A 10,266-nucleotide genomic window follows, 5' to 3' on the forward strand; every position below is an offset into this window, starting at 1 on the left:
AATGATATCTGAGCATCATTAAAAGTGAGCGAATGTTTGATTACTCTTTTTAACTCGTTACTTATATTTTACCCTTTTAGATTAGAGAGCTATGTCTCTCAGAGGTCCTCACGCCTTCTGTTTAACACGGGTCTCACGTACACAAGCTCATCAGTTTTGATCACCAAACAGAGGTAATAGTTATATACCTGAGATGGTCGCATTCACGCTTACCAAATCAAAGATACTTTGGTATATCCCCCGTGGAATTGCAAACACTTGAATTTAATTTAAATGTTTACTTCAGTAGAGGTATGGCCACTACTACAGATATAAGTCAACCGACTTTACTTCTCTTATAATAGCTTTGGATTGGCCATGCCGTAGTTTTCCACGTTCACTTATCTAAAGTAACATTAAATTAAAACAGAGATAAGACTCACCCCAGATTTAGGTTGGCCAAGCAGCATTTGCTGCCCTAAACGGAAATTCACTTCTTGTCTTTGCAAAACCAAGTACACTTGAATTAATGCCAAATCTTAGTCGTCACTAATCTGACGCAAAACTTGCGGGAACATACAAATCCGTTTAATCTACTTGGGAAAACAATTTCAGTGCCAGTCAGAATAAAATCAAATGTAACAATTTATTATGTCAGGTAAATGTATCATGCCAATTTCATAATCAGTTAAAAGATAATAAATACAAAACATCAAATGCTCTGGAATAAAGAGAAAAGATGCGAACCTGACATCAGAAAATACATGATGCTGAGAGTCTCGGCCACTCTCAGCATCACGGGCTAATTTGAGCTACAAATCTCTCTAAATACTCAGACCAAGGCAGAAACCTCTTTTCAAATGTAAACATGAGTTCACAGTGGGAATTTGCATTAATTACCGTCCCAGACTTACTGGGGACAGAGGTTGATTTATATGGAAACATTTGCTAACAATGAGAATTTGCATTGAGTTTACACCTTTTGAGAGCAGATGCCATTTGCCTGTTAGACAAACCCTCCTCTGTGTGCAAGTTATCTCTAAACTCTTAAAAACTTTATTACCTTTTGGTTTACATATTTGGGAATGAGACCTTTGTACCAGTCGCACTGAGACATTTCAAATGATACCAAACATGTATAATACTGTATCATAATTCACATTAAACCATATAGATTCTTGGGTGAATTTTGGTGATCTCAGCATGAGAGAGAAGGAGTGGGGGGAGAGCGAAAGAGATGTAGATTAGGATGATTCTGAGGTGAGACTTGCGTCTCGAATGGTGATGCTATCTTCACAAGAGTTCAAATGTTAATTTCCTTTGTACTCTCAGAGAGTTGCCCTCTCTTCCAATTTTTCCAGTCTTACAGATGGATGGATAGACAGAAAGAAGGATAGACAGATAGACAGACAGACAGACAGACAGATAGGTACATGGATTGATGGACAGATGGATGGATGGATGGATGGACAAATAGAGAGACGGATAGATGGATGGATGGATGGATGGATGGATGGATGGATGGACGGACGGACGGACGGACGGACGGACGGACGGACAAACTGACAGATAGATAACTAGATAGATGGATAGATAGATAGAAGGATAGATGGATGGATGGATTTTGTGATAGATAGATAGATAGATAGATAGATAGATAGATAGATAGATAGATAGATAGATAGATAGATAGATAGATAGATAGATAGATAGATAGATAGATAGATAGATAGATAGATAGATAGACGGACAGATAGAAGGATAGATGGATGGATTTTATGTTTTATAGATAGATAGTGGTATAAGGTTTCAACTATTCTACCTTGTAAAATACTCTTGTAATGCAACTCTTCTACCAGTAGAGGTCGATGTGAGATCAGTTTCTGCTGTGAGAGAGAGTGTGTGGAAGCTGATGTACGGCTTCAGAGATTAATTGTAACTTCGTAGACAAATGTTACATACAGCGACAAAATGGCTCACATATTTAAAGTGTGATGGCCAAAATATAGCCTAGCTGTTATGTTTTCCTTATAATCTGTGTGATTGTGTTTAGTGCTTCTGCAGACACTAGTGACGTGTAACTGTAACTAGGCATGGGACAGTATCACATTTAAATCAAAATGTTGCGAAAATTGCTGAAGATTTTATCACAGTATACGGTATTGTCACGATATTGAAATAAGTTGCAAAAAAAAAGTGTTGTCGTACTATAAGGTTTAATAACTTTTTCTTGTAACTAAAAGAAAATGAACATTTAAATACAATATAAAGCAATACACAAAAATGTAAATAAACAAATGTTTCAAGCAGATTAAAGTAAAATATACTGAGTCTGACTGAAGTAAATTTATACAGATAATTTGAATAGCCTATTTTTGCAGAGTATATGCACTGAACAACAAAATGAAGGTGATATCCATAATTCCTAGCACTGAAATAATTTATTTTTGTGTGTTTGGTTAAAGCATTAGGAGGTTTTGTATTTTGGGTCTGTCGATTATTTTTTGTTATTCATTAATATTATTAGGCTGTTATTATTTTGTGTTATATGTAATTGATATTCATATTTTTTATTTTAAAAATGTTGAAGTCACCATTATGGTGGTTAGAGTTGCTTTTGGTTATTTTTCATAAATCCTCTGAATAGGCCTATTGGATATAATAACAGCGTTATACATTAATACACATCTGTACGTGTTGTGATACATGCATCTGGATGAAAGAGCCTGAGTTTACGGAACCTCAGGACAACAGTTGTTTTAGTTCTTAAAGTTAAAGTGGTAGTTCATTCAACAACTATTTAACAAACTCTTCATGACTATTCAGATGCTCTTTCTGAGGATACTTGAATCAATTTAGAAAACGTATAGCTATTTGGCAGCACATCTACTGAAGTTGAGTGAACTTAGAAATGTTTCGCAGCTGGTTGCTTCATTTTTTTCAAGATAATATTTTGTTTACAGTTCCAGAGGCGAGTGTTGTTTAATGTGAAGCTCAAGTGGATTTTGTTGTGGGGAAAACTGTTAGAATGATCCAGAATGAGAAATTATTTAATTATTTGAATTAACTGAAGGTATTTGACACGTTTTATATTTTTAGAAAAGAAAAAGGCCCACAAAAAAGGTAAAAATGCCTTTTAAAATCAATTCCAGGGGGCATACAAATGCTTTCAAGCACTGGAAATGCAGCCAAGAGATGTTATTTCTGAAGGCAGATGTTTTGTTTAAAAGAATATGATGAATACCACTCATTTACAAAAATATATGCTTCATTTGAGGGAACGCTGACAGATTACAGTACAGACACCCGCCCGCACTGCTGTGTTACCGACCACAGTCTTCTTGAAAACATGTCTGAGGTATCACTGGGAAAACACTATTTAGGATGGTGTTATTCATAGACACACAAAGAGAAACGGATGAAGAGTCATTACTGGAAAAAGTCTGTCGCACATTCTTTAATTTGACCAACCAGTCATTTTCTGACCCTGGAAACAGACGCTGGAAACAGAAACATCATTGCTGGAGTGTCTGTCTGATATTTTACAGGCATTGCACAGACTAAAAGTTCCAAGAGTTGTAACATATTTTTTGAACACGTAGTATTTCATTATGGATAACATTGCTTTTAAAAACTATAGCCACATTTTGCCACATTTTTCAGTTTTTTTTTTTTTGGGTCACACTTTAGTTTAGGGTCCAATTCTCAGTATTAACTACGACTTTTACCTCAGTAAACTCCTAATTACTGCTTATTAATTATTATTATTATTAGTAAGGTATAGGCTAGTTGTTACGTTTAGGATTAAGGGTTGTAGAATATGTTCATGCTGAATAAGGCATTAATATGTGCTTTATAAGTTCTAATAAACAGCCAATATCCTAGTAATATGCATGCAAAGCAACTAGAGAGAACTGGACCCTAAACTAAAGTGTTACCCAGATTTTTAGCATCCTACAACATTATAGACATGTACACCGTTTTAAAATAAGTAACACCATATACATCAAAACTGACATACAGTATTTATCAAACATTTGCCTATGAATGAATATTGTATACATAATGGTCTTAATATGTTGCTGAAGTCTCCGCCAGTTTTCAGATTTGAGACTATGATTCCATCTTGTCGGAGGATATCAAAAATTGTTTGATATTTTGAGCCTATTTTATAACTTTTCTATGACAAGGCCCCCCAAAAAGCACTAGGTTCTGGCCAAGGCCCCCCTTTTGCAGGATGTTATTGAACCCATCGACAATACTACGGCAAATGTAGGAATAAATAAATAAATAAAACATCTAGGTGAACATCAGATTATGTGATGGTGTTTGATACCAGCCAATCCAAAGATTATAGAGATGCACCGATTACAATTTTCTAGGCCGATTCCGATTTTTCATTGAGTTTGACCTGCCGATACAGATTTTCTGCCGATTTAGCCTATTTATTTTCTATATATATAGATTTTTTTTTTAGAAAACACCGTATACACTTTTACCCAAACTGAATAATAAAAACGGTTTAAATGGGTACATTTTCTAGCCTATACATTTTTTTGAGTCTTCATGTTCTTTTCTGACAGTTCTTGTTAAAACACACTAGACATGAACATTTTGTGCATTTTAGGCACTTTTTGTGTGAAATCATATTTATTTTGTCCATCAAAAGTGTGCTTTCACTTTAATTGAGCGTGAGCAGCGCTCTGAAACGGCTGTAATTCACGAGGTTTCCTACATGTGCGTTCCGTGTGCACGTGTGATGCTAATGTTGCATGATGTTAATCATGCGGCACCCGAGTGCATTTGACCGGCATAAAATCAGCACATGTCAGACTGATCGGCTGGTCGCCGGTCATGGCAGATCACATGAAAATCTGCCAATTTTTTTTCCTTCCAACTTGCTGCGGCCCCCCTGGTGCGGCCCCCACTTTGAAAACCCCGGTTATAACACATATTGAAGTGTATGACGCGTCTACCAGTGTTTCAATAAAAAAACAATACTAAAGTAAATTAACACGTGTAACAAATTATGTGACTCATCAGCACAGATAGAACCACTGATGCACCACTCAAGTCCATATTCTGACCGCATCTATTCACCCAAGACTGTAGGCGCTTGATGAGTTTTTTCTGTTGTGATTCAGCACACACAGTCGCCACTGCGCTCATCTCCTGCACATCCATGTTCGTTTCATCTGTCATGTGTCTCCTCGCAGCGAGCCGTGTGTTTCTGTGTGAGTTTGTTGCGTTCAGAAGGATTTAAAAGTCTGGTAGTGTGATCCTCAGTCGTTTAGTGTTTGATGCCCAGTTTTTCATTTACAAAGTCAGCAAGTCTATGATGCCTAGTGTTTTAAAATCTGTTCAGATTTTAAGGCGTGTAATGGATTCTAGCCTTAAGTTGCTTTAACAGCTGTTTGACTTTCTCTGACAGTCTGCAGACTTCTTCATCTGTCTGTTTTCATCTGATATTTAACATGCATTTACACAGACAAAAAGTGGGTTGCACTTTATTTTACAGTATACTTCCCTTAGAAAGTCCTGGGTAGTATAATTTATGGTAGCTACATGGGATAAGGTTAGATTTAGGCGTAGGTTTAGGGTTAGTTCCCAGTTATTAACCAGCTATTGTAATTACTATTAGTACCTAGTATGTACATGGGAAACAGGACTGTAAAATTAAGTGCCATGATATTACCATGGTTTTTGAAGAAGTACCACAGTACACCCTTTGCATTGTTTTATGTATTTTGTAATGATTAATTACACTGCTTTTAAATACTACTGTTCATTTTGCAGGTGCTTTTATCCAAAGCAACATGCAAACATCTATGCAACCTGGAGTTTTTTGTGTAATTGTGAGTTTGATTGCAATTTGGCAGAATCTTAATATTGTCCTCCCATTAATTTCAGTGCTTATTGACTTTTAACATCAGCACGACTTCAACATATATATATAAAAAAACATCCTTTAAAAAAACCACCATTTCAAAACATAAAATGAAAAATACACACATTTTAAAAAGAGTAATCACATAACCTTTAAAAAAAACGGTGTATAAACATTTTCACTCAAAATTTCACAAATAATTACAATGAAACATCGTTACATGAAATGTGAAATTTTGAAATAGAACAACTAAAATAGTACATACTCCAATAATGTTATATTTACAACTTCATAAGATTTTTTTTACAGCATACATAAAAACTGACATATTAAACAAACATTATATATTATAATTATGAACATTGTACACATAATTGTCTTAAAATGTTGTGAATGTCTTTAAGGTTGATGAGAGCTGTGATCTTGTAGAACCGTTTGTCGAATCTGTCTTTCTCTCTGTAAGTTGCTTTATCAGCTCTTTGACTTTCTTCCGGAAGTTCTTGCCCACGATCACGTAGAGTATCGGGTTCAACACGCTGTTGCTCAAAGCCAAGTAGGTGAATATCTGATTGGAGACGTCGAGACCGGATTCAAAGTCGCATCCGCCGAGGAGGCCGAAGCGCAACAGGATATCCATGAGGGTCACGAGGTGGAACGGCACCCAACACAAGAGAAACACCAACAGCACCACCAGCACCAGGATGGTGGCTTTCCTTTCCGTGTTTTCCGCGTTAAAGCGGTCGACGACTTGCTCGCTCAGGGCTCGAATGATCTTCAGCGTGCAGTAGGTGATCACCAAAACTGGGATGATGAAGCCGAGCAAAATGAGAAGGATGTCGCAAACGAGGCTGACAGCGGCACTCGGATAGTTCAGAATACAAGCCGTGACGTTCAGCTCCGGGATGAATTGAGTATCTCGGAAATGAAACGTTGGGATGTTGAGGATTAATCCGAAACACCAAACGGCGATGCAGTTGAGCTTGGCGTATCGCGGTCGTCTCATTCTACCGCGAGACATGGCATGAACGAGCGCAACGTAACGATCTGCGCTGACCAACACTAGTAAGTAAATACTACAAAACATGTTCATTTTGATTCCTGAGTTGACCAAACGGCACATAACCGACCCAAATCGCCAATCGAAACCATTAGCGATGTTGATCGCCCAGAACGGCAGACACAAAACCAACAGGAGGTCGGCGGCCGCCAGGTTCCCCAGGTAGATTTCCGCCACCGTACATGCTTTCTTATGCAAGCCGAAGACCAGCAGGACGAAGACGTTTCCCAGAATTCCCAGCACACAGATGATGAACATGTAAGCCGGCTGCATGACGTACAACCAGTCCCACACTTCAGAATGTGGACACTGGGTGTCATTGGTGAGGTTGTTCCTTGAGATGGTCGTAGGAATTGTAGAAAGGATTGATAATGTTGTTGCTTTCATGTCGTGCTCCATGTTTCTGTGAAGAGAAGAGATGTTTAGCGTCAGTTTTTAAATTTAAATGGAATAATGTGGCTTTTTCTTATGTTAAAAATGATTGTGCTCCTCAATATTTTTATGGAATCTGTGATGCACAACCAGTCAAATTTTTTAAAGGAGGATTTAAAGGATGATTTTAATAAAAGAAGTAATGCTTTTATACAACATTTAATGCATTAAATTGAAAAAGCGACATTCATAATGTTACAAAAAATTTGAAATATTTCATTTCTATTCATCAAAGAATCCTTGGAAAAAAAATGTATCATGGTTTTCCAAAAAAATAGTTGTTTGCAATATTGATGATAATAAATGCTTGTAATGTAAAATATATTAAAACAGAAAATAGTTATTTTTAATTGTATTAAAATACGGGGCTGTTGAATGTTTGAATCTGATTGGCTGACAAACATTCTAAGGTGGGCAATTATTTTCAGGGAAACGCACGACTAAAGTAGTTCCAGCAGGTCTCGACCGCATTACAGCTCTATATCACTTCGCCACATGATTTCAGTTATTTCCAAGGTCTTAACAGCCCACAGAACCAACTCCCACAAAAGTCACTGATGCACTTATGTATTATGTATGTTTTATGGAAAAGTGCAATCTCTTTCTCCCGCACTCTCCCACTCAAACGCACACACATACAGTACGGAGACACTCGCGCAGGAACGTGTCGTCAGCGCTGCTCTGGTGACACACAGATTCAGGTAATTCACACACACTTAAATCTCTCGAATCTTAATGACGAAAAAACGGAGGCTTGGGATGAGATGCATAAGAAATTAATCCCACACACAAGAGCGTTTTAAGAACAAAAACCTGACAGATGTCTTAAAATATATCATCTGAACAATGTTTTGAGGTGTGGTAACCGTAGTATACGCAAAATAATTGTCTCCGGGCCGTTGAATTATTGCATTTGCATTACCACCTCGGGTCTGCATTATTATTTGGGTGTGTCAATTATTCCATACTTAATATTTCACATTTTTGTGTTTTTGATCAAATAAATGCAGCCTTGGTGATTAGAGTTTTTCCAAAAAATCTTATTTGTTTGGTAAAGCAATAGTTAACTGTCAGCATTTTCTCACCCTCATGTCATTCCAAACTCATATGTCTTTTGATCCACATAATAAAATAAGAGAGTCATAGAGGTTTAGAACGACATGAGTAAATCCTGGAATCCACAAAGTGGCATCTAACAGTATGAAAGCGTTGTGTAGTTGCATAATACTTCCAGTGTTCCAAGGGGAAAGCGTCTGTCAGGCGGCTGATGAGGTGGAAAACAGCAGGGGAAGGAAATGAACAAACTTAGGCTAAAACATTAATTTTCCCTTCATGGGTCAGTAGTCAGAAGACTGAACCTTTTAGTCTGATTAATTGCTGTTACCCATGACTAAGCAACAAAGAATAGTCTGTGATTAGATAAGCTGTTTAGGTATTTACATTTTTTTTCAGTGTTTGGTTTATGTATTTTTATCTCAGGATGTTAGTTATGGGACTGTCTGAACTTAATGATTAAGACTCTAAATGATATATACTCTGTCTACCGTTCAAAAGTTTTGAGTTGGTAAGGTTATTTTTATGTTTTTGAAAGTAAAATAAATAAATTAAAACTATAATATTGTGAAATATTTTTACAATTTAAATAGCTGTCTAAGTGAATATATTGTAAAATGTCATTTATTCCTGTGATCAAAGCTGAATTTTCAGCATCATTACTCCAGTCTTCAGAAATGATGCTTCAGAAATCATTCTAATATGCTGATTATTAACAATGTTGAAAACATTTGTGCTGCTTCATATTAAGGATTCATTGATGAATAAAAAGTGCAAGGTTCAAACATTTTGAAAAACTAAAAATAGTCAAGAGTGCATGTGCTAACACATGATGTTTTTAAATTTTGTGTGTGTGTTTAATTTAATATAGACCCTCGCAAACACAAGCTAGTGTTCATCAAGTGAGTAGTTTACCGTACTAACAGTCACCTGCTTGAGTACCGTAATCCTGATTTACATGATGCAAATATATCACAAGAAAAACATTTGAAAAAGTACATGAATTGAGCTGTAAATATCCTTGCATTGATACTTTCCAGACGTTCAGACCAACCAACACATAAACTTGATAATAATGTACATGTTTTAATTTCAAATATAGCCTAAAAGTCAAATATGTAACGAAGCTTTAAACAGCACAATTAAAAATACCAAAACGTCTATTTCTTTAGCCTTTTCTCTTGCTTGTGTTTTGTTTTCTTCCTCCTGTTCTTCTACTTCTGTAGAAGCAGAACATGTTGTTCCTGGAAAGTCCTTTGAGCGAACATGCTTTATTAATTTCTTTCAAAACTGCTCTAAATCAATGGAGTTTAAGATATACAGTGCAATGGACACATCACGTCTAATGCACATTCAGTTTAAAATGACGTTGTTTGGCAGACACATGGTCTTGTAATTGAATCAGTGCAGTACGTACCTCAGCTCCTCCAGAAAGCAGATCCAGATGTGTGTTTCTCTGCGCGCTGTGTTTTGTGTCGAACGCCCGGCACGGCCTGACTCTTTAAAGAGTGGGAGCTTAGCATTACTCTGATGTCAGACCTGCTCTCCACCCTCCTGCTTTTTTCCTTCTGTTCTTTTACTGGAATCCTCAGAAACAGCCGTCTGGATATAAATATATAAAGCGGATTTCCTTCTATTGGTCAGGACTGTCAGGAGGGTCCTGGGGTGTCTGTGACCCCTCAACTCTTTCTTTAATGTTTATTTGTCAGATTTAATGCGCTGTATTAGACAAAATGTGGTCGTGACCTTGTGAAAGTGTGTTTATAAATCCAGCAACATCCCAGCTGCTGCTGACATCATTATGGGGGTGTTTTTGTGCTGTTTGCCTTTTTTTTTCCTTTATACTTTTTCGTTGAGT

The 10,266-nt window shown here is 36.8% G+C and overlaps 1 protein-coding gene across 1 annotated transcript; it reads right to left on the bottom strand.

Annotated features, from left to right (window-relative positions):
- Nucleotides 1-5,708: 5,708 nt before the first annotated feature.
- On the bottom strand, nt 5,709-9,902 carry bdkrb2 (bradykinin receptor B2). The gene is made up of 2 exons (XM_081347902.1): nt 9,826-9,902; nt 5,709-7,326 (listed from the first exon to the last, which is right to left on the bottom strand). Exon 2 carries the CDS (start codon nt 7,320-7,322, stop codon nt 6,246-6,248), a length of 1,077 nt encoding a protein of 358 aa, XP_081204028.1. The 5' UTR covers nt 7,323-7,326; nt 9,826-9,902; the 3' UTR covers nt 5,709-6,245.
- Nucleotides 9,903-10,266: the final 364 nt, after the last annotated feature.

Source organism: Scardinius erythrophthalmus (assembly GCF_964197995.2).
Source record: "Scardinius erythrophthalmus genome assembly, chromosome: 19".
Taxonomy (NCBI): Eukaryota; Metazoa; Chordata; class Actinopteri; order Cypriniformes; family Leuciscidae; genus Scardinius; species Scardinius erythrophthalmus.